This window comes from Polypterus senegalus, chromosome 5 (genome assembly GCF_016835505.1).
Source record: "Polypterus senegalus isolate Bchr_013 chromosome 5, ASM1683550v1, whole genome shotgun sequence".
In the NCBI taxonomy this organism is placed as follows: domain Eukaryota; kingdom Metazoa; phylum Chordata; class Cladistia; order Polypteriformes; family Polypteridae; genus Polypterus; species Polypterus senegalus.
The window spans coordinates 29691401-29716298 of NC_053158.1; the positions used below are offsets into that span (position 1 = coordinate 29691401).

At 40.0% G+C, this 24898-nt stretch overlaps 1 protein-coding gene across 2 annotated transcripts in view; it reads right to left on the reverse strand.

The window, feature by feature from the left end:
- Nucleotides 1-10914: 10914 nt before the first annotated feature.
- Nucleotides 10915-24898, reverse strand: part of LOC120530177 (cysteine-rich secretory protein LCCL domain-containing 1-like) — a 75184-nt gene continuing 61200 nt past the window's right edge. For both annotated transcript variants that reach the window (XM_039754414.1, XM_039754415.1), the window contains exons 13-15: nucleotides 21037-21112; nucleotides 14293-14426; nucleotides 10915-12032 (exon numbers count right to left, since the gene is read on the reverse strand). In XM_039754414.1, coding sequence (XP_039610348.1) covers nucleotides 11981-12032; nucleotides 14293-14426; nucleotides 21037-21112 — 262 coding nt within the window. In that variant the 3' untranslated portion in view covers nucleotides 10915-11980. The remainder of the gene's footprint in view (nucleotides 12033-14292; nucleotides 14427-21036; nucleotides 21113-24898) is intronic.

A 24898-nucleotide genomic window follows, 5' to 3' on the forward strand; every position in this document is an offset into this window, starting at 1 on the left:
ATATACATAAACAATTGTGACACATCGAAAAGCACCAGCGATCCCCAAACCCTGGACACAACCAACACAAATACAGTCGTGGGTTAAACAAGAGGTTTTTATTTTAAAAATACCTCACAAAGGCTTCTCCAGCAGCAGCACCAATGAATTGCAATTCTGATTCCTTTCTATTCTTCTCTCTCTCTCTGTGCACCTCCAGCCAATGAGTGTTGACTTCCTTACTACCAATTCTGACCCCTCGAAGGAGGAGGGGCAACTTCCTTTTATGTTGGACCCTTGGAGTACTTCCTGTGCCAGGGCATAGCTCACTGGAAGCAGTTCTGGTTCAAGCAGAAGTCCCAAAAAACAGGGACCGTGAATTACAGAAGCACCCCCTGGCAGCACTCATAACACCCAACAGGCCTGATTCATGGCACTTCAACTTCCCTCATGCCCTGCTGGTGTCACTGAGGTCCTGGGATATTGCCATCTGGTGGGTTGGGGACAAACATATTTCAGAAAAGGAGCCTTCCCATTATTGCTCCTTTGTTTTATCATCCCATAAGGGTAAGGGTCCTGTGCCTATCCTGCATGGGATGCCAGGCCAAAGCTGTCATTCCATTCCAGCTTCCCTTCTAGATAGATAGATAGATAGATAGATAGATAGATAGATAGATAGATAGATAGATAGATAGATAGATACTTTATTAATCTCAAGGGGAAATTCACATAATCCAGCAGCAGTATACTGATACAAAGAAACAATATTAAATTAAATAGTAATAAAAATGAAAAAAATAAAATAAAATTAATGTTAGCATTTACTCCCCTGGGTGGAATTGAAGAGTCGCATAGTGTGGGGGAGGAACGATCTCCTCAGTCTGTCAAGACAGTGACAAAAGTCTGTCACTGAAGGTACTCCTCTGTCTGGAGATGACACTGTTAAGTGGATGCAGTGGATTATTCATGATTGACAGGAGTTTGCTTAGTGCCCATCGCTCTGCCACAGATGTTAAACTGTCCAGCTTTATTCCTTCAATAGAGCCTGCCTTCTTAACAAGTTTGTCCAGGCGTGAGACGTCTTTAATCTTTATGCTGCCACCCCAGCACACCACCACGTAGAAGAGGGCACTCGCCACAACCGTCTGGTAGAACATCTGCAGCATTTTACTGCAGATGTTGAAGGATGCCAACCTTCTCAGAAAGTATAGTCGGCTCTGACCTTTCTTACATAGAGCATCAGTATTGGCAGTCCAGTCCAATTTGTCATCCAGCTGCACTCCCAGGTATTTAAAGGTCTGCACCCTCTGCACACAGTCACCTCTGATGATCACAGGGTCCATGAGGGGCCTAGGCCTCCTAAAATCCACCACCAGCTCCTTGGTCTTGCTGGTGTTAAGGTGTAAGTGGTTTGAGTCGCACCATTTAACAAAGTCTTTGATTAACTTCCTGTACTCCTCCTCCTGCCCACTCCTGATACAGCCCACAATAGCAGTGTCATCAGCGAACTTTTGCACGTGGCAGGACTCCGAGTCATATTGGAAGTCTGATGTATATAGATTGAACAGGACCGGAGAAAGTACAGTCCCCTGCGGCGCCCCTGTATTGCTGAACACAATGTCAGACCTGCAGTTCCCAAGACGCACATATTGAGGTCTGTCTGTAAGAGAGTCCACAATCCATGCTACCAGGTGTGAGTCTACTCCCATCTCAGTCAGCTTGTCTCTAAGGAGCAGAGGTTGGATGGTGTTGAAGGCGCTAGAGAAAGTACTCTCGACAAGGGTCTCCCCTTTCTCCCGGATAGGATGCCAAGAAATCCTCCTTGGCACTTAAAACATGTATAATTCCATTGTCAGGAATGCATTATTGATTAATCTTTGGCATTTCTTTTCATTTTCGTACAATAGTTTTTTATTTGGTTTCACACATTTTAAACTTACAATGGTGATGTCACTGTGTCACCACTTTTTTGTTTGTTTTTTTATGTGTGTTGTCATTTTCTGTATTTGGGTGCAGGGGCATAGCCATTTTGTGCTTAAGCATTTCATGCATGTGGTGATTTTGTGTGACTGGTCACTATGATGTGCATGGCTTTCACCCATTAGATAATGAAGAAAAGAGAAGTCCAATGTAAAAAAGAGATTGTAGCCAGAACATAAATCTTACTGCTAGGGCCTACTTAAAGGAAAACTGTGACATTAACAGCGCAATGATCACAGTCACAAGATCAACTAACCAGGTGAACAAAAAGTAGATGGTAATGTAAAGAGCAATTTAATGAGACTGCAATTCCTGGCCTGCCCTGCAGGTCTCCATGCAGGCATTGTGGCCCTGAGAGACAGCCACCTATTGCAATGGGCTAGTAAATAGTGCTGCGAGTGGCCTCCCGCTGTCCTTCCATTAAACTGGCATCCTAGCAGGATAAGGAACCTTGAGCCATCCCAGTTGGAACGCCAGCCCACGCCTGGTGGCCATGACACAGATTACGAGGAATTTTCCTTTCAGCTGCAAGAATCTATGTGACATTTTTGTGTGACAGAATTCTGTTTTGGGTTCAACATGACGTCATTGTCGTTTAGCCATATGTGTACAGTATAGTATACTTGTTTGATTTGGGCATTGCACCAAGGCAGAAGACATTGACAATCCAAAAACTGAATTAGAAGAACTCAGCACCTCTTCCTCCTCCTCTCTTCTTTCTCCCGCTGCCAGAAATATTTGCGCCCCAGACAACTGGGTTACATGTGGGCCCCGCTACCTTCGCCTGGGTCCCCACATGCCAAAACCTTCAAATACGTATACAAAAAAAAAATCAAGCGTAAAGGGGCCCCCTTCTGTTAGGGCCCGACCCAGTGTCCCGTTTGTCCCCCCCTGGCGGCGGGCCTGCTCCCACTTGCTAATGCAATGTCACCACCACTCCAGTCTCTCCTCTTCGTTCTCAATTGGTTTGGTGTGTGTAATGTTGATGTTTTTTCCTTTTTGCTTTACAAATGCTGTTTTATTGTTGTTGTTTTTTTTCATTAAAAGACTAATACTAGTCAATTAAGAAACAAATATATTTTTGCTTTGTTTGCAAATTTAAGTGTACACTACACAATACAGTAGCCACAAATAAGTTTAATGGGAGCCGGTAAACAGACTATATGATTAAATCATACATTAAGGGAAAATACCTCTTTAGAGTGAGTTACAATAAGTAATATTAACTGTTGAAGTCTCTGTGCTCATTTTAGTGGAATCTGGGGCAATTTTGGGAAAGATGGGCGTCAATTATTTGAGTTAGAAATGCTTATGATTAATTTAATAGGGATTACATTTTCAGATTCTAAATAATTTGCTTAGGTGAGAATTGCATTTTGTTAGTAATGTGACCAGAAGGGGGTGCCACTGAGCCCCAAACCCAAGTCACAGTAATACAGCGCACGTTGATGTGATAAATTAAAGGATTTTTATTCTCAAAATGCACTTCTTCTCTCCAGCAATCAGCCACAATAATAATACACACAATAATACACAATTCTTCCTCCTCTCTACCTCCTGGATTTAACAAGTTTGAGAATGTTACATTATATGACTCTTTTCCTTTGTGGTTTTTAACGTTTTCAAGTATTTTGACAGTTTACATGTTTATTCTCATTTTCCTAGTCTAATAAAGAGGAAGTGCTATTTATACGTTTGCATGCTTTGTGGAAGCCTTTAAGACATCTTGTTGCATGGCCTCACAGTAAAGGTTGTGAGCAGCGGCATACGTTACAATTTTATCCTTTGTAAGCAAATCCAGACAGCACAGAAAAAAGATTTTTTCCAGAGTGGATTTTTATTATCGTTGTTTTATATTTGCATTTATCCTGATTTTATTTCCTATTATTATTATAAATATACAGTGGATTCAGAAGGTATTCAGATTCCTTTACTTTCTTACTCACAATTTCCTGTGTGCAGCCTTGTGCTACAAGCACTCACAGTAAATTCATTTTTCACCTCATTGAGCAACACTCAATATTTCAGAATGACAAAGCTAAAACAGGATTTTGTACATTTTTACAAATTTATTGAAAAACAAAAATGTGGTGGCTTCATCACAGTAAGGAGACCAAGGTTTATGTTTGCATGTTCTCCCTGTGCCCCTGTGTGGGTTTCCTCCTGCCCCTCCACAGTCCCAAGTGGGTCAGCGTGAGTTTGTTCTTCTGTAAAGGACTGGTGCCCTGTCCAGGTATTTGTTACTGCCATGTGTCCCTATGCTTGCTGGGATAGGCACCCGTGACCCAGCACAGGATAAAGCAGGCTTTGAAACTGGTATGGTATTTAAAATACAAACCTGAAATATTACATGTATTCCAACTCTTTGCTATAACATTCTATTGATCATCACTAACATATTTCTACACCTTGTCTATAGAAGGTCTCACAACTGACAATGTGTAACAGAGCATAAACCAAGCCATGAGATCGAAGGAACTGCCTGCAGAGTTCAGAGACAGGATTGTGTGAAGGCACCAATTTAGGGAAGGCTACAAAAATCCTGCCACATTGCAAATTTCCAAGAGCACAGTGGCCTCCATAATTCTTAAATAGAAGAAGGAGAAAAAATCCAGGACTCCTCTTCAAGCTGGCAGCCTGGGCATACTAAGCACATGGGAGGAAAGGGCAATGGTAAGACAGGTGACCATGAAACCAATAGTCACTGGCTGAGTTCAAGCAAACCTGTGTGGAGATGAGAGAAGGAGAACCATAACTGCAACTGGCCACTGATTTGGACTTTATGACAGAGTGGTCCAGATAGAAGTTTCTCATCAGCAAAAAAACATAAAAAGTCACTTGGAGTTTGCAGAAAGGCACCTAATGGACTCTCAGACTGTGAGAAACAAGACTTTCTGGTCTGATGAAACCAAGATTAACATCATGTCTGGGGAAAATCAGGCACCGCTCATCACCTGTTCAATACCCTTTCAATGGTGAAGCAGAGTGGTGGCAGGAGTATGCTGTATGGTTGTTTTTCAGTTGGGAGACTAGTCAGTGTTGAACTAAAGTTAAACTGAGCACAGTAAAGAGATCTCCTTAATGAAAACCTGCTCCAGAGAACTCTGGACCTCAGACTTGGCTGAAGGTTCACCTTCCATCAGGACGATGACCCCAAACACAAAGACAACACAAGAGCAACTTAGGGACAACTGTGACAATGTCCATCAGTAGCCAAGCCAAAGCCTAGACTTGAATGCAATTGAACATCTCTGGAGAGATCTGAAACAACTACAGCAATTGTTATCTAGAGGCCTCCATCAAACCTGACAGAGCTTGAGAGGATCTACAGAGAAGAATGGATGAAAATCCCGAAATCCAGGTGTGTGAAGTTTCTCAGTGAGTGCCCGCAAGAAGACTCTGGGCAGAAATAGCTGCCAAAGTGCTTTAGTGATGTTAAGAGTCAGAATAGTTGTGGCCACGGTATATATTTTTTATTTTTTATTTTTAATTAATTTGCAATACCTCCTAAAATAATGACAGCATGAGAAATATGTGAGGGGCCCTGAATACATTGAACCTACTGTGTATACATATACAGTATATATATATATATATATATATATATACATATATATACAGGGTGACACAGAAAAACGGGAACTTTTGAAATGCATAGTGGCAGCCATGTACAGTTGGCAGCACTGCGGAACAGGGACCTTGCGCTGTAAACAATCTCGCCATTTAGTAATCAATTGCAAGGCAATCAATGGCAGCTGTGCGAGAATTGTTCGGTAACCGTGTCATCTAAAGATTCGGTGACATTCCCTGGCCCTCAAGATCACCGATTGGTCCGTTTGTGATTTTTTCTTGTGGGGCTACCTAAAGAATCGGGTCTACACGACTCGGCCAAGGACACTGAATGAATTGAAACAAAGAATTCAAGACGAAATTCGTGGTATCCCAGCTTAGATGTTGCAGCGATCAATGGGGAACCTCAACAGCAGACTGGAAGAATACATACGTACAGGAGGACGCCATCTACAGGACGTAATTTTCAGACATTGATAATTTGGATTACTGTCTCTTAAAAGGCAAGTTGTAGTGGTTCAATTGCTGTCAATAAAATTTTTTGTTGGATTTCTTTTATTTTTATTGGGTTTTTCAAACGTTTCCGTTTTTCTGTGTCACCCTGTATTTATATACATATACACACACTAGGGGGTTCGCCCCCTGCTTGCTTCGCTCACCAACCCCCCTGGCCTGCGCTACTCGCCAGCCACTTCGCATCTCCGCCACTCACGTTGTGAAGAGGAGGGGCTGAACGCACCCCAAGGAGACGCGGTTGCTCCTCTGAAATCCCCTCTTAAACGGTGATACAATAGGAAAAAAATATAGGTTTGTTTTACCTCATCTTTGCTCGATCAGCTGCTGGCTTGCTGCTGCTGCCGTGCCGCATGATCTGCATCTCACGTGGCTCTTCGAACATATAAAAGCCTGTACAGCAGCTGTCTTTGTCACCTACTCTTTGTCTTTTATTTCCGGTACCGGGTATGGTTAAATCTTGGCACAAAGTCTCGTCTCGCGGAACGTGAATTCCTGATATTTTTTAGTTTATAATTAAAAAAACAGAATAAGAATCTGAAACTCCAACAACATCACATTAAAGTTTAAAAAATTCTGAAAAGAATGACTTCAAACATATATTTGTAGGTTTTAAAATAAGCCCGATTTAAAGCGCAACAAAAAAGTGACATAAAAACATTGCACAAAATCGTTGCACTTTTAGGCTTAGGATTTTATATATAGATTTACAGTGGTGAGTACATGAGGCCGGCACTTACAAGATTGTTCCTAAGTGCATTGTGACATTCTTTTGAATTAATAAAGTTAATAAAACTATTGCGTTTATAAAGCTATTGTAATAATCATAACCTGCATTTTCCATAGGAACAACTGTAAACCTATGTTTGCCCACCTCATATATATATATATATATATATTTGTACATATATATCCATCCATCCATTATCCAACTTGCTATATCCCAACTACAGGGTCATGGGGGGTTTGCCGGAGCCAACCTCAGCCAACACAAGGCGCAAGGCAGGAAACAAAGCCCGGGCAGGGCGCCAGCCCACCACAGGACACACACACATCAAGCACACACTAGGGACAATTTAAAATCGCCAGTGCACCTCACCTGCATGTCTTTGGACTGTGGGAGGAAACCCACGCAGACACAGGGAGAACATGCAAACTCCACACAGGGAGGACCCGGGAAGCAAACTCAGGTCTCCTAACTGTGAGGCAGCAGTGCAGTGCAGTGGCACTACCATGCCGCCCTGTACACATATATATATATATATATATATATATATATATATATATATATATATATATATATATATATATATATATATATATTGAGGGACAGCCGACATTTCAGTCTGGACAGGATGTCCCTCAACTGGAAAGAACAGCCTCTAAAGGACACTACATCCCCCGGAATGCTAGATGGCAGCCTCCCTGGATAGAAATGGCTCCTCGAATTCCCGCAGGGCAGCATGGGACATGGAGTCCGTCTCTTCAGCCCTGTTGGGTACCGTGGGTGCCACCAGGGGGAGCTCACGAAGAACCCGGGGACTTTTATGATTACGCCACCCCGGAAGTACTTCGGGGTCATGAGGACAGAAGTCCACAGTTCTTCCAGGGCACTCGAGGAAGGAAGATGTGGAGTTGACCCGGAGAAGAAATGCTTCTGGGTCATGGACTATAAAAGAACTTTGGGAACTCCCAGATGACGAGCTGAGTTGGGAGGCAGGGTGGCTAAGCGTCTGGGAGTGGAGGATTGTGATTTATGAGATTAGTGTGTTGTTTATTGAGAATAGTGGAGTGGTGGTGCTTTGTGCACTTTATTATTATAATAAATAATAATTATTGGACTTTTACCTGGTGTTTGGTGTGGTACCTGAGGGTTAAAGGGAGCAATAGCGCCCCCTACTGTCACTATATATATATATATATGTTTTTTTTGTTGTTGTTGTTAAAAACAGTAACTCTGTGCTAATTGGCCCTGATATGCATGATGTAGAAAGACAGCTGAAGGATTGAAAGTGACTATTAATGTTATAATCATATGGCTGAATGGATCTCTTTTATTTTTGCTAAATTAACTCATAAAGATTTTTTAACAGTTTTGTACATTATTTTTTAAATTGTTAATGATGTCATTGTGACAATACTAACTTTTATTTTAAAAGCTTTCAGTTTTAGCATTACCATAAGATTTCCCTACATTCTTAAGATAGACAACACTTTATTTATCCCCAGCTTTTTACAGAAGCTCAGAAAGAAATAAATCAGCTCAATGAATAAACAAATAAAACAAAACAAACAAATATTATTATATTAAAGCAAACAGCAATACCTCCTCTCAAATACACACCAGAATAACTAAAAGGAAAGAAATCTAAAAATAAAGAAAGGAAAATAAACTCCTAACTTGGTTAAGGATAAAAGGAGCTCTACCAGCCACAGTGAGGCATTGTTACTGTGTGTTACCCAAGTAGTGTTTCTTTACACACAAATACTTTAACATTTACCTTTTGAACTAAAGTACTGGCATAACACTTTAGTTTATGTACTTTAAAATGCCTCTGTTGATCATTTATTACTCCTGTAACAAGACTTTAACAAAGACTTCATTTGGTGTTCACACCTACAACACATCAGTAACGTGGCTATTCATCTGTGCAAAGTGGCCTATTAAAATAACTGGTAGCCTTTAGTTTAAGCACTGATAAAAATGCATCTATTACCCATTTACTATTATGTAACAAGACCTTACCAAACACTTTTTGGGGCCTTCATAACTCTTACAATGCATCAGTCAAGTGTTTCTTCATCTCTGTAATGTGGCCTACTAATAAAACGTCACTTTGGAGTGCTCCGAGGTGGCTTAACTGAGACACATTTCTCTTGATATTCCATATTTAGTATAAGATTAGTGAATCCTTCATACTAACACGTAATTTTACCATCGTGCCACTATGCCACACTGTACAGAGTTTGATAACCGATCGAATGTTGTTTTACAAGTGTCATGAAGACCAAAAGAAGCCTTTATGAAGGTCTTGTTACATAAGAGTGAATGAGTAATACCTTTTTGCAGTACCTAAACTAGAGTGTTACAAATAACTTCACTTTGAAATGGTCAGAGGTGGTTAGAGTGAGACAAACCATACTGTATGTCTCTTGATATTGCATACTTCATTGTAAGGCCTGCAAATCCTTCATATTCATAAGCAATTTTACCAACATTTCATGTGCTACACTGCATGGATGAACAGCCACTTTACTGATGCTTTATAGCTGTAAATTAAGATGAAAAGAAGCTTTTGTTAAGATCTTGTTGCATAAGAGTAAATGTGTACAGTCGGGCTGGGTGGTCTCGTAGCCTCAGAACCCCTGCAAATTTTGTTTGTTTTTTTTTCCTCCAGCACTCTGGAGTGTTTTGTTTTTTCTGTCCTCCTGGCCATCGGACCTTACTTTATTCTTTGTTACTTAGTTTTGCCTAATCTTATTTTTATATTTAAATTTTGTATAAACTTTTCTTTCTTCACCTTGTAAAGCACTTTGAGCTACATCACTTGTATGAAAACGTGCCATAGAAATAAATGTTGTTGCTGTTGTTGAGTAGTACAGCAGATATATGTTTGCAGTACCTAAAGTGTTATCAATACTGCAAACTATTATCTTTCGACCTTTTTGGTTTAATCCCTGACTTTATGCAAAGGAGAAAAACACTGAAGCTTCCGATGCAAGAAATTCTTCAGTTTTTATGATCATAGAGATAAGAGCCACCTTTGATAAAACTGATCACACCATTTTACCTCATAGTTGGGAGAATAATGATGGATTAACAGATTTTGCTTTTATGAGGTTTGCATCCTGAGATAGGGCGGCACGGTGGCGCAGTGGGTAGCGTGGGTTTCCTCCGGGTACTCCAATTTCCTCCCACAGTCCAAAGACATGCAGGTTAGGTGGATTGGCGGCACTAAATTGGCTCTAGTGTGTCTTTTATGTGTGTGTGTTCACCCTGGGATGGACTGCTGCCTTCTCCATGGTTTGTTCCTGCCTTGTGTCATATTCATGCTGGGAGAGGTTCCAGTATCCTCACAATCCTGTTCATGACTAAGCCAGTTAGACACAGACTCTCAGTAAAATGACTAAGTCTCTCGATGTGAAGACTTGTTTGTAGCAGGTTAGGTGCATTGGTGATTCTAAATTGTCTCTAATGTGTGCTTGGTGAGTGTGTGTGTGTGCACGCCCTGCGGTGGGCTGGCACCCTGCCTGGGGTTTGTTTCCTGCCTTGTGCCCTGTGTTGGCTGAGATTGGCTCCAGCAGACCCCCGTGACCCTGTAGTTAGGATATAGCAGGTTGGATAATGGATGGATGGATCCTGAGATAATTAAATTGCATTCAGAGTGTAAAAGTCTTAAGTCTTCTTTTTTTTGTCTTATTTTAAAAGCTAGAAAACTTGGGTTTATAAAATGAACGAATGAAAATATTTTCATTTTTAAATTTGTTATATGTAAAGTTACAAATATTGTCATTTAAAATTAGGACTTATTTCAAATTTCAGTGTATTATTACATGTACAATGTCCAATAAAACATCTTATTTACAGGCCTAATGAACATGCCACACATTGCCGCTCCCTGGTGCAGTGATCAGCAAGAAATATTAGTCCACAATGGAGCTTATCTTCAAATCCCTTTAGATAAGAAAAACTCCAGAGGTTTTGTCAAAAGTGAGTACATTTAAAAACTCACACATTTGATTGTTTTAAATTGTCTTCAGCTGCAGTCATTTATTTGTTTAGAAAAGCATATTAGATTTGTCAAAAATGAATTACAGAAAAGCACACGCAAAATCCGATAGAAAAACAGTGGTCAAAGCCAGGGATCTCTACACATTTCAAGAAAGATGTTTATTCAACATTTGTAGAATGGATGGTAGTGAGTTTTTTCAACTGATTATTATGGTATATTGCGTTCCTTGTGGGGGGAAAAAAAAACACAATAAAGTCAAAACTTGAAAAAAAAAAAAACAAAAACCATGGGACTTTAATAAAAACAAAAATTGCACAAAGCTTTTAAGCACATGAGGTAGTACATATCTAACAAAGGTTTAACAAAAAAATAAAACAAAAAAGAAAAAACAACACCACTTCCCAAATCAACATTTCAGGGGACACCAATAATCAAAGAGTTTAGCAGACCCATAATAAACAGCAGCATACATTATATTATAAACAGGCTTTACAATACTAAGCATACATTTTAATTTTTATATATAAACAATTGTATTATATCTTGTGAACAATATTGTAATTCTATTTCTTTGATAGCGTTTCACCTAAATGTTTGAGCGCATATATTAAATCACAAGTACATCCTGGCCTGCAGGATCTTCTGCCAGCTTGCCAGACTACAAACAACAAAACGTGCTGAAATACATTGCCGTTATTAGCAGCATCCCATCATTTTTTTTATTTTACTCACACTAATTTGGCTTTAGGAAAACTTTTTTTTAATAATTTGAAATAAACATATTTCTGCTGCCATAAACACAAGTTGCAAATATAGGCAAATTGAAATAATGAATATGATACACAAAAACATTTAAGAAAAATGTGGGGTAAAATAGAGAGCTCATGCTTTTTTTTTAATTTATTAGCTTATTGTAGTTTCCCTTAGTAATCGATGAGCTCCAAGGGCTGAGTTAACATAAATCTGCATTTAAAAACAATGAGCCATCAAAAAAGACACAAAATGGAATGGTAATACGTATAAAATGCAAGTTCTCTGGTAAAGATATATTCTGCAGTCAATGCCCAAATACTCAACAAAATGAACACAATGGAAATTGTTTCTGTTTTCAACACTTTGAGGTGAAATATCAAAGAAGATGCTGCAATCTCGGATTGCTTCCTTCCAAACGCTGCACACAGTATAACTTTCTTCATCGCACACATTCATATGACTGCAAATATTCTGAATGCTTTTCCTCCTGGTGGATTCTGTAAACTGAAATGTATTAAAAAAAAACTTTTAGCATAAAGATGAGACGCTAAACATACTCATACACTCGCAGAGCTAATTACTGTATTAGGAACAACTGTACTGCTTGTCCACGCAATTATCTAATCAGCCAATCATGTGACAGCAGCACAATGAATCAAATCACACCGATGCAGATCAGGAGCTTCAGTTATGGTCACATCAAACACCAGGACAGTGATTTCAACAGTGACATGAGTATCTATCTATCTTTCTATTGTTGATGCCAAATGGGCCGCTTTGAGTATTTCCGCAGCTACTAATCTCTTGGGATTTTCGCGCACAACAGTCTCTAGAGTTTACTCAGTAATAGTGCGAAAAACAAAACAAAAAAAAAACATCCTGCAAGTATCTGTCCTGCAGATGGAAACACCATGTTGATGAGAGAGGCTAGAAATGACAAAAAGGCTACGGTAGCTCAGCTAGCCACTTTATACAACTGGTGAGCAGAAAAGCATTTCAGAAGGCATAAGATGTCAAATCTGGAAGTGGATGGGCTACAATAATCAATTAATTTCTTTTTTTAGTCACATGGCTCAGTAATTAACTTAATTCGAGAACAGAAGAAGGAGATGATAAAATGCACGGGTAATGTCTATGTTCAACATCCTTATGTAAAAAAGGTGCAAAGTCACTGATCTTGCCCTTCATTTTCCGAATATTTTCTCTGATGTGTGATGATCCAGACTGTGCTGGTAGGAAGGAAGAATATCCTAGTCTGGAAACACTACAAGAAGAACTTTTCCAACCAAAAATTTCATTTCATGTTGTTATTGGTTAACATATGGAACAAAACGTTTTAATGGATATTTCTGAAAGCGTTCTCATCTCAAATGAAATATGACTGCTGGTGTGGTGCTGCCACAGTGGTTTGGTTTGGCTTCACTCCCTCACAGCTCAGACACCTTGGTTCAGATTCTGGGAATTCTTCCCAACTTTTCCTGGTATCCACATGGATTTTTGTTTGGGAAAACTTATCAATTTCCACAACACAAGAACGTGTATGTTAAGTCTGATTGACAACTATAATTGTACCTGTTCAAGCCTGCGAGTGAAGGGAGTGTTCGATGGAATGGTGTCTTATCCTAGGGTGGGCTCCTGTCTTACCCACAGTGGTAAGAGGTAGGTTTTGCCTTTCAGTTATTCTTATTAAATACATAGGTTTATGAAATGGATGTGTGCATGTTTATTCATTTTCCTTCAGAGATAGTAACTACTCTTGGACTGGTACTATCATTACTACCCATGCTGGATTCAGTGCCTTTCAGATGTATAGTAGCCAGCATCTGGTATTAGATGAACAACAGGTTAATGATTTTTAATTATGTCCTTGCTTAAAAAAGCAGAGGCCTAATATCTGTGGATTTCCTTATGTTACTTTTTAAAAATACATATAGTGATGTCAATTTTTATAACCTGTATAATTAAACAAGTCATACAAAACACACAGAAATAATTTATCAATAATTCATAACCAAGCAGAATGAAGATGTTCAATTTCAAGATCAAACCGAATGCCATGTGTACATAGCAGAGTGAAATTCTTACATGTTTGTCTCCCGCAAGCTACTGAATACAAGATAAACAGTAAAACCAAGAAAGACTGTCATTCCGGGAAACAAATATTATGTGGGAGGCGCCAAATTCACCATTTGTACACTAAACAAAAAGCTAAATGTATTTATTTAGTGAATTGATTTCATACGGTGCCTAAGAATTACTTATATTCCAAAGTGGAGTGCAACCAAAAAGGATTTTCATTGTCTTTATCTGAATTTACAGATACAACTTCACGGGGCCCTGCCTGTTTCTTTATTACGTTTACATCACACTGTAAATCCTAACTAGTGAAGTGTGATTCAATCCCCTAAAAGATCTATTCATCCATTATTGAATCCACTTAATTCTATGCAGAAGAGTGGGGGTTACAGCCCATATCCCATGTATACCACTAATTTTTAGACTTTAGTGATCTCTGTGCTCTTCAAAACTAACAATAAAATGTTCTTACTTATGTGATGCACTGTTGTGTTTCTAATGAGCTTTACATGTGACTTGTCACTTTATATGCTTACAGGTAAGAGGCAGTTACATCACTAGACTTCTGTATCATTGAAACGAGAATTGAAAAGAAAATTTGGTAAGACTGTAAATATAAAGGAACGTCTTAGCTCTGAAATGAAGACCTGCACCAGTGAAATGTAGAAATTCTTGTTAGCTTGGCTACCTTTCTGAGAAGATTCCATTTTGATAGGAAGCGATGTATTGTTTTCTTTTATCTACTGGCATCACATCCACATAGCCTCCTAAATGGTTCTGAATGACCCCAGAATGCACAGCAGTCCTGCATATACTTGATTGCTGAAATAAAGGAAAAAAGGACAATTTCATTTATAAATCACATATTGCTGTATCTATTACATTTAAGCTTTATATAGTGCACTTATAAGCTTAATGCCCTTTATGTACAAGTGGTACAAATCAACAAGCCTACTTTATCCCATTCAGGCACACAAAAGTGCAGAACCAATTCAAGCTGAACTGAACGCATGGTGGGAGCCACCCTAAATGGGGTGCCAGTCTACTGCAGTGTAACAGTCAGAAAAATTCAAATGTACTATAACTCAGAAACTAAAATCACAATAGGAGAGAAGTTGAATAGTATTTTCAAACCTATGCTGTATCTTAATTATGAATTAAACTCCTAAAATTAGATTAAACCATGTCAGTCAAGAGAAACCCACCAGTGCAATTATTAATATCAATATTTCAAACCCGTCTACTGATATCAAAATCGCACCTCAACAAAATACACTGGGTGAAAAATTCATCATATAACTTCATCATAGTTTCTGACAAAGATATATGATGAATTTTGCACCAGGTGTATTTTGTTGAGGTGCGATTTTGATATCAGTAGACGGGTTTGAAATATTGATATTAATAATTGTACGGGTAGGTTTCTCCTGTCTGACATAGTTGAATATAATTTTAGGAGTTTGATTCACACCCTACTGCAGTGCCCATTCACTTGCATTCTCACACTTATATCTTCTTGGGACATTGTGACGATGCGGGTTCACTTCATGCTCCCATCTTGCCTCTGGGAGCCCTTGAAAATGTCACCGTCGGTAATGTCACCAATGAGCTTAGCAGTGAGACAACAACATAGCAAGGGGATGGTGTAAAAGTGTCAGGTGCTTTTATTTAAAAACAATTAACAAAACAAAGTGTTCAAATAAAGAGTGCAGTGTTTCAAAAGTCAATAAATAAATAATCCAAATAAAAGCAAGTGAAAATGTGGAGGTTAAAAACAATAGAAAAAGTCTTCTTAAAAACAACGAGGTTAAAATACTGTAGGAAGCAATCTTTTAAAACAACAAAGCCCGGTGTCTTCTTTCCTGCGGCAATTCCCCTACTCCCATCTGGCCTCTTCAACAGGGGAGTCGCACTACCTGCAGCTGGCCTTCTCTCTTCCCGCAAATTGGTCGTTGGCCTTACCGATCCCTGGCTCCGGTAGGCACCACTGAACAGCGACTTGGGATTCCCCAACGACCAAGGCTCTCACGCTGGGTACACCACGTCCCAAGTCCCGATTTCCTCGGCCTTACACGGATCGTCCTCCGCCTTCTGGTCACTCCCGCCCTTCAAAGTAAAGTCTGCTTGAGAGACCACAACTACTACTTCCCCGGGTGTCGGCTGAACACCCAGTCTGCCTTCTCAGCTGCCACGAGCCTGCTCTCGCTCGCTTGTTCTCCCACACCGACTTCCTCTCTCTCCTCACTGCTTCCTGCTTTTCCTCCACAACCTCTGTTCTCTTCTTTCTTTCTTTCTGTCTTTCTCTCCTTAACTGTTTTGGGCTTCACTTTATAATGGACATGGCAGCTGTGGCAATCAACAGTTCCCGGGAACAATTACGGAGCGGACCGTCTCTCACCTGTGCACTTAGGTGAGAAACATCCACAGCACGAATCCACCCGGGAACCGTTTCAGCCACACTACCACGCCCCCTCACTAAGTTGCGAGCATGGTGATTATTTATTTAAAAGTGGCCCTTTGACGGGAGCTGTGGACCCGCTATGCCACAGACATTAGAAATGATAATTAACCAAAGTTGAATGTCTGTTATTTGAAAGAAAAAAAAAAGAGAAAAATCCACATAGATGTGAAAAGAACATGCAACCTCAACACCAACAATTCATGATGTCACATTAACACAAGTATTCAGATCCTTTGCTCTGACACTTGAATTGGGGTACAGGGGTATCCAATTCGTTTGACTATCTGTGATTGGTTTCTACTAGGTGGTACAGTGGTAGTGTTGGTGCCTCATAGTAAGGAGACTCGGTTTTGTCTGTGGGGTCTCCCCTGTCTCTCTTTCTATCAGGACAATGACCTTAAGCACAAATCAAATACAACATAGGAGCAATTTGTCTGTATGGGTTTCCTTTGCGGGCTCCAGTTTCTTCCCATTGTCCAAACGTACATGTTAGGTGAAGTGGTTTGTGTTCGCCCTGCGATGGACTGGCTCCATGTCCAGGGTTTGTTCTTGCCTTGTACCCTTTGCTAACTAGTATAGGCTCAGCACCAACAATTCTGGTCAGGATTAAGTGGGTTAGAAAAATGACATGACATGTTTCTGCAACATATTTGGAGTCCACTTGTAGTCAGTTCATCTACCTGGACATGGTTAGGAAAGGGGCACACCTGTCTATAGAAGGCCCCACCATTAACATTGTGTATCACAGCAAAAACCAAGCTATGAAGTGAAGGAATTTCCTGCAGAAATTAGACACAGGATTGTATGGAGGCACAAATGTGAGTAAGGCTACAAAATATCCTGCAGCATTTCAGTTTCCCAAGAGAACAGTGGCCTTCATAATTCTTAAATGGAACAACCACAACTCTTCCTAGAGCCATCAACCCAGTCACACTGAATAATCGGAGGCCTTGGTAAGAGAGGTAAACAAGAACTCAATGGTTACTCTGACTGAGCTCCACAAAACCTGTTTGGAGATGGCAGAAAATCCAGAAAGACAATCATCACTCCAATACTACACCAATCTAGGCTTTATAACAGAGTGACCAGATTGAAACTGCTCCACTGTAAAAGACACATGGAAGCCCATTGGGAGTTTGCAAAAAAGCACCTAAAGGACTCTCAGACTGTGAGAAACAAGATTCTCTGGTCTAATGAAACCAAACTTAACGTCTTGTCTTGAGGAAACCATGCACCACTCATCGTCTGTGCAATACCATTCCAAAAGTGAGGCAGGGTGGTGGTGGCATCATGTTGTGGGGCAGCAGGGACTGGGAGACTATATGGGGTTGAGAGAAAGCTGAATGGAGCAATTAATGGAGATACCCTTAATGAAAACCTGCTCCAGAGTCCTCCAGAACCTAGCTTCACCTTCTAACAGGACAATGACTGTAAGCACAAATCAAATATAACATAAGAGTGGCTTTGGGAACAACTGTGGGAATGTCATTGAGTTTCTCTGCCAAATCCCATACTTGCATCCAATCTAACACATCTGAAGAGACATGAAAACAGCTGTCCACCAATGGTCTCCATCCAACCTGAGAAAGCTTGAGAGGATCTGCAGGGAATAAATGGTAGAAAATCCCTGAATCCACGTGTGCAAAGCTTCTCACATCATACCCTAGAGCCAAAGTGGATTCAATGAAGAACCAAGTAAAGTGTCTAAATCATTGTGTCAATGTAATTTGTTTTTTCCCCCCATTTTATGCAAATTTGCATACAAATCAGAAAATCCTGTTTTTGCTTTGTCATTCTGGGATATTGAAAGTTGTTTGATGAGCTCAAAAAATTAATTTGAATGATTTTAGCACAAGACTGCAACATAGCAAAATGTGTAAAAAGAAAAGGGGTCTGATTACTGGCAACAACGTCTCACTAAATGTCAATGAATAGTTGTCACTTATCAAGGAAACTGATGGAAATGTTTGCATTAGTGTATGAACACATATTTTCATGAATATTAAGTGTAAAATTATCTACTGTATGCGAGGATGAAATATTAATGATATGAAATGAAGCTGTAAACAGTAAAATAAACATAATTAACAAAGACAAACTGAACAAACGGTGTACTTGTGAGACATTACATGCAGCGTACCCCTTTGATTTAGCACAGCTTTAGTTGGCTTTTTATAAAGTTCTGTAAGAGCAATGTAAAGTTGTGTTTAGATGAAGAAAATCCTGATAAGTCTGCTAAGCACTCCTCATCTTCTTCCAATTGCAACAGTCTTCTTCAAAGCTTCCAGCCACAACATGCAAAATTCTGTTTTCTTTGTAATTCTTACCTCTTATTAATTTACTACCACTTATCTATTTTTGAAGTGTATTATTTTACTGGCACAGTTTACTGTACTAACTTTTATTTTTAGATTAAGAAAATGTTTTATGTGGAAAATTAACAATGCTTGGTGCTTACTTAAGATTTGCATCTATTACTTACAGATATTATTGCCCAGTATGGAACTCGAATCCACACTATCCACATTATCCAATCCGCTATATCCTAACTAGAGGGTCATGGGGATCTGCTGGAGCCAATCCCAGCCAACACAAGGCACAAGGCAGAAAACAAACCCTGGGCAGGGTGCCAGCCCATCGCAGGGCACACACACAGGGCAATTTAGGATCGCCAATGCACCTAACTAGCACATCTTTGTCCCACTTTGGACTGCGGGAGGAAACCCACACAGACACGGGGAGATCATGCAGACTCCACGCAGGGAGGACCCGGGAAGCGAACCCGGGTCTCCTAACTGCGAGGCAGCAGTGCTACCCACTACACCACTGCGCCGCCCATTCACAGTCCGTTTCTTGTCTGTCTCTTCTGCTACCTCCACTCCCCCCATCACAAGCTCCGCCCTCTGCCTCCCGACTCCGGCTCTCCAAATGGTGTGAAGCGGCCTCTTTTATACTTCACTTGGACCTACTCCAGCTGCTTCCTGATAATCTTCCTTGGCTCCATAATCGTCTGAGCACCCCCTAGCGGTGGCCACAGGCCCCAACAGGGATGAACTTCCAAGCTCTGATCCCGTGGTCCCCATATAGACTAGGGCGGCTGCCCTCTCCTGGTCCTTCCAGGCATCCTGGCTCGGCAGGATCCTCAGCCGTCCACCACACCCACTATAATAGCATTTAACTTTACATTTCATTTTTTGGGTTTATGACGCTGTTGTATAGAGGAAGCTCCCTAAAAATGTACAGCTCCTTTTATATTTTTTTAAATTCTCATCTCATATACATTTCCTTTAACATGCAGAAGAGCACACATCTCCAAGTTGTTAAACTGCAGAGTTTCAAAGAAACTACCCGAATTGTATGAATGCCAGCCTTGGTTGGGTTAAAACCTCAAAAAGATATCGGCCGCAGCCCAAGACCAAAGTAGAAGAAGCCTTTGTGGGTGTGCGGTGTCTGATAGGTTGAGATTGTTGCTGTTCTTGGAGCTGCTTCAAAAGTGTTGCTGTCATTAAACTTCATCTGATAAGATTCAAAGTCAGGCTCCGACATCAATAGGGAGGAAATGTACAAAAAGTTAAGCAAAGAGCTGGCCTTGGCTATTCACAAAAAAAACCTTCTTGCTTTAAGGAAAGCAAACTGTCATCATTTAAATTCCTGAGGCAAACAGATTTTTTTGAATGGTCACTAAAGGATATGAAATTGTGTGTCTGTGAAAATAATTTTGGCTTTATGATGTCAGATACTGACGATGAATGGTAGTCCTGGAATGACAGGAGAAGGTTGGGAGCAGGCGCTGATACAGCACCACATGACGAACCACCTCAGGATCCCAAATTAGGACCCGAGTGCAGCCGTGCAACAGGTGACACCTCAGCATCACACTGAACACTGTGAGATTTTTTTATGGTGGCTGAAGTGCCAATCCTACCACCAACCCCCGGGTTTTCCCTGTAAATTGGGGGTCCTGCTAGCAGGGCTGGATGCAGGTTAACGTCATACCTGGGACAGAGCAATTGCAGGTTAAGGGCCTTGCTCAGGAGCCCAATGGAGTGGAATCACTTCTGGCATTTACAGGATTTAAACTGACAACCTTCTGATTGCTGGTGCAGACCCCTAGCCTCAGGGCCAGCACTCCGCCAAATGGAATGACAACTGTGATGTTATTCAGGAAGAAAAGAAGTCCATAGCTATCAGATTGACTTTGCTTCTGAACCGCAACATTTCAGTCTTGCTCTTCTATTTCACTTGTCTGTCCATAGATAAGTTGAATGTCCTACCATAATTAAACAATGTGAGCGTGATGCTACCCCTCCTTCCACCCATTCACTTCTGCTAGGAAGTTCACTTACCACTATCATTTTTTTTATGTAATGCATATCAGCCAAAGATTAATCTTTCGGTTCTCATTTTGGTGAGGGTGGATGAGATTATTTCCCTCACTGATTTCAAATTTGACCTTTTTATATCCCTTTTCTCCCAAACCCCCATTTTATCCAAACTATTACTTCTTTGCTCTTTTACTTTCTGCTCTAACAAATTAGGACCTCTCATTTCCTATGCAGTCCCCACAGACCTACAATGAAATAAGCAACTTTCAAGAATGGACACAATTTTTCCTTACCTTAAATAAGTCTGATGGCCACTTTTTATGTCCGCTAACCTAATAACAAATTGCTCCTTAAATACCACATGCAAAGTTACTTAAAATGTTAAATGTTGCTAATTCTTCAGAATTACAGACACATACATGCATATTGACATTCAGTACTTCCTTTCTTGTTAGCAATAGACTTGTCAGCCAGTATGTTACTACCACTGATTACAGAGAAGCCAGTTATCGAGAATATCAGGCCACTAAATACAGTAAATTATAATAAATGAGTTTTTAAATATATAAAAATAACTATATTTTGTTTTTTGCCATGTAGGATAATGAATGATTTTTCAATTTGAACAAAATTTTCAAGTACTTACATCAGAATAAATTCGGGTTCCAATCACACGTGCAATATGAGGATTTTCTTGCATACAGTTCCGGGGGCAATATATTCTTTAAAAAAAAAAAAAATAGTGAGATAAAAACATTTATTTTGCAAAAATTTTTAAATCTTTCTTTTATTACAGCTTCGTAACTTCTAAACATACATTAATTAGTGGATGAATTTACAAAGAAATCTAAGTACATTTCTCTGGCCCCTTGCTGGTTTATCTACCATTTTCCGGGTTCACCCAGGTTAGCCAGTTTCCCCCTTCAAAGAGTGGGTGCTGGAGCTCATCCTGATGCCAACCTCCTTTATTCACCTTGTATGACACACCAGTGGGGTGGTGACCTTAAGCCCATCTCACAACTTTTGTAATGATTTTCAATCATAGATTTCATGTACAGAATCTTAGCGGATCTACGGCAGTCATGTCCTGCTCCGGTGACCACCAGTGGCATGGTGTGACATACCTAGTGGTAGGTTTATGTCACAGGGGTGGGCTTTGTGTGCATGACAGCAAACAACCAATGAGTGCCCACCAGAAAGTACATAGCATATAATGTATCAACAAAGAATATAAATATGAACGCTTTGGACATTACAAAAAGAAGAGGGACTCTTTTTTTTTTTTTTAATAATGTCTTGCGTTTTATATACAGGTAAAATTCCGTTATAACGAAGTGCCAGGGACCTAAAAAATATTTTGTTGTAACAAATATTTCATTGTAATGAGATTCTGTATTTGTTACTATACTGCTTTCTTTAACTTGTATCCAGGCGTTTGCAATCATTTCAAAAGCTTCTTTCGCATTACTTTTAATCTTCTGCCTATAAGCTATGCTGACGAGAATTTCTCTCAGCATTTCCTTGCAATAATACACTTTCAGAGTGTGAATGATGCCCAAATCCAATGGCTGAAGCACTGCCATGCAATTGGGTGGGAGGTATTCAAAGCGAACATTATCTGAATGTGGAAGCATGCTGTGGGCAGCACAGTTATCAGTCAGGAGCTGAATCATTATTTCTTCTTCTTCTTATTGTGAGGTTTCTGAACTCTTTTGAGACTCCTACACCCTCCCCCCCTCCACCCAAAAGGAACTACACACTGAAGTGCGTCCTGTAGCGCGATTGCAGCGTCTGTGGAAGTGTGTTTGTCCTTTGCCGGGGCAGGGCAATAGGAGTCTCACAGCGCTGCAGTGAAGCGCCACAGAAACAAATCATAAAAGATCGCAGTCGTGCTATAAGTCCCTGTCTTGCACCCCAACATACGAGGCTTAGTCTCAGTACTTTAGTAAAACCAGCTTTATTCAGCTTGAAACAGGAACGGCACAGTTATTTATTGTAGCATGATCTGCCACTCCGCTATACACAGACATAGCAGTCAGGCAGGGTCGTGGCCAGGTCAGTGATCAAGTAATCCTGTTATCTGCTTTTACAATTTACGTGCTCTTAGCCTTGCATCACCCATGGAGTTCTTTTCTGTTTACCTTGGTGGATAGACGCAGTATATCTGTGAGCCTGCTATTGCCCCGTACAGACGCGGAGATTGCACTTCAGGACGCTCTTCGGCTTGCTGTCTAGTTGGGAGAGGTCCCAAGAGAGTTTATAAACCTCATATTTTCTTGAATGAGTGCCGCATTAATAGGAATGTTTCTTGAACAAGCATCACTGAACCACATAAAAACTGCTTTTTCGACATCTTCAAATGCAGCAGTTCACATATGTTTGCAACCTAAGATTTTTCTACATTTTTTTGCTCTGCCTTTCAAGAAAGTTAGCAGTGTCAATGGCAAAATTTCCGAATTCACTGACAACATCTTTTTTCTTTTTGCAGCAGTTGAGAGCTGCAAAAAAATTTAAGGTTTTTTTTTTCTAATATAAACTGTTATCGTTTTTCCGTATCTACCGTTTCTATAGGAGGTTGACAATGAGTTAAATTCCAATGGATGTTTTTCAAATGTTGACAATCAATAAGTAAAAGGTATCACTGAAAACCACAGGAAACAAAAAAGGCAAAAAAAAAAAAAAATACGATGAAAGTTCGAAGAAAGAAAAAAAATTACAGTGTTTCTGTTTGGGGATCGTTGTGCACAACTGAGCTGTGATCACAGAACTAACTGCTCTGTGGATGATTAATTCAGGCATTTTGTGCACTTCGCTGTAATGAAAATATCTGCTGAATGTACTTCGCAGTAACAAGATTTCAATAGACTCATGTCATATGGGGAAACTGTCGAGACCATAAAAATACTTTGTTGTAATGAAAATTTCATTGTAAAGATATTTGTTATAATGTATTTTTACCTGTACCACAACATAGAAAAAAAAAAAAAAGTATACTTTTAACCGATTTTATTTATTTTAGTTATAAATTCACTAACCACACTTTTCGTATTGTGACTGAATAAAATCGTGGGGCGCACATAAATTGATTGATTCAAACAATCTTTCAAACTTGTTTAGCACGGTGGGGAATTACAATGTTGTTGTTTTTTTATACTTTATGATTAAAGTACCTATTCTATTAATTGATTGAATGAATTAATTTATGTGTGCCTTCTTCCTTACCTGTGGTCACAACAGTAGTGACTGAAAGAATCAGACTGCAAGAATAAGCAGCCAAAATGAGGTTCTTGCATGGAAAAATCTGGCTCACTGTAAATAAGGTGAGGAGGAGTTTGGCAATACGGGGTGGCTTCAGAGTAAAACTGTTGTTTCTCTTATCAAGAGGAGCCAGCTGATTTGGTTTTGGCACCTAGTCACCTACCGCACACGTGCAATCAGCGCAACCTCTTTCCTCTCTTAGGATGTTTATGGGTTTCTCCCATGAAAGCTGGACGACACAAGGCCCAATTACAGAAGACCAAGGTACAAATATAGGATATGTTGGAGGGGTTATACTGTATCTCAGTTGTTCCTTCTCCAACAAGATCTGGAGGAAATTACTAGGAAAGGGAGGTCTGGGCAGCCCAGCTCAATGTGTTGCTACCATGACCCTCAACAGAAAAAAAAAAAAAGTGTTTATAGCATGTTTGTTTTTACTTGGATAAAATTAGGAGATCTTGCTTTCAGGAAAAATAAAATCATTGCCGATTTGGTAGCTTTCAAAAACAGATAAACCACTACATTATAAATTTAACTTAAAATCAAATAAAAGAACAAAAAAATCAAAACAGAGATGCCCGAATAGCGACAAAAACTGACCTCAATTGAATTCAAATAGCGCTGCCAAAGTATCTCATTTGTTACTAACTGACAAACTACCTTTTATTTGATATATCATTTCAAAATGATGTGTGGCAGGGTGGCAGAGTGGTTGCGCTGCTGCCTCGTAGTAAGGTAGCCAGGGTTCACGTGGCGGGTCTTCCTTGTGTGGAGTTTGCATGTTCTCTCCATGTCTACGTGGGTTTCCTCCGGGCGCTTCAGTTTTCTCCCTCAGTCCAAAGACATGCATATTAGGTGGATTGGCGGCACTAAATTGGCTCTAGTTTGTCTTTTATGTGTGTGAGTTCACCCTGTGATGGACTGGTGCCTTCTCCACGGTTTGTTCCTGCCTTGTGTCCTGTTCTTGTTGGGAGAGGTTAGACAGACTCTCAGTAAAATGACTAAGTCTCTCGATGTGAAGACTTGTTTGTAACGTTGTAAGAAGTGACTTTGCTAGATCCCTGGCCTAAATGATCGATCTTCCTGTAACCATGTTACAAAGTGGAATTATACTGGGATGAGAACATGGACAACCCCAAATCCTTAATTATCACCTATTTGGAGAAAATGTATGTTTTTAATGTTTTAATGTAATTTAACATTACACAGAGGGTCAGCTTCCTTGTTCTCATATTCAATCCACCCCATTT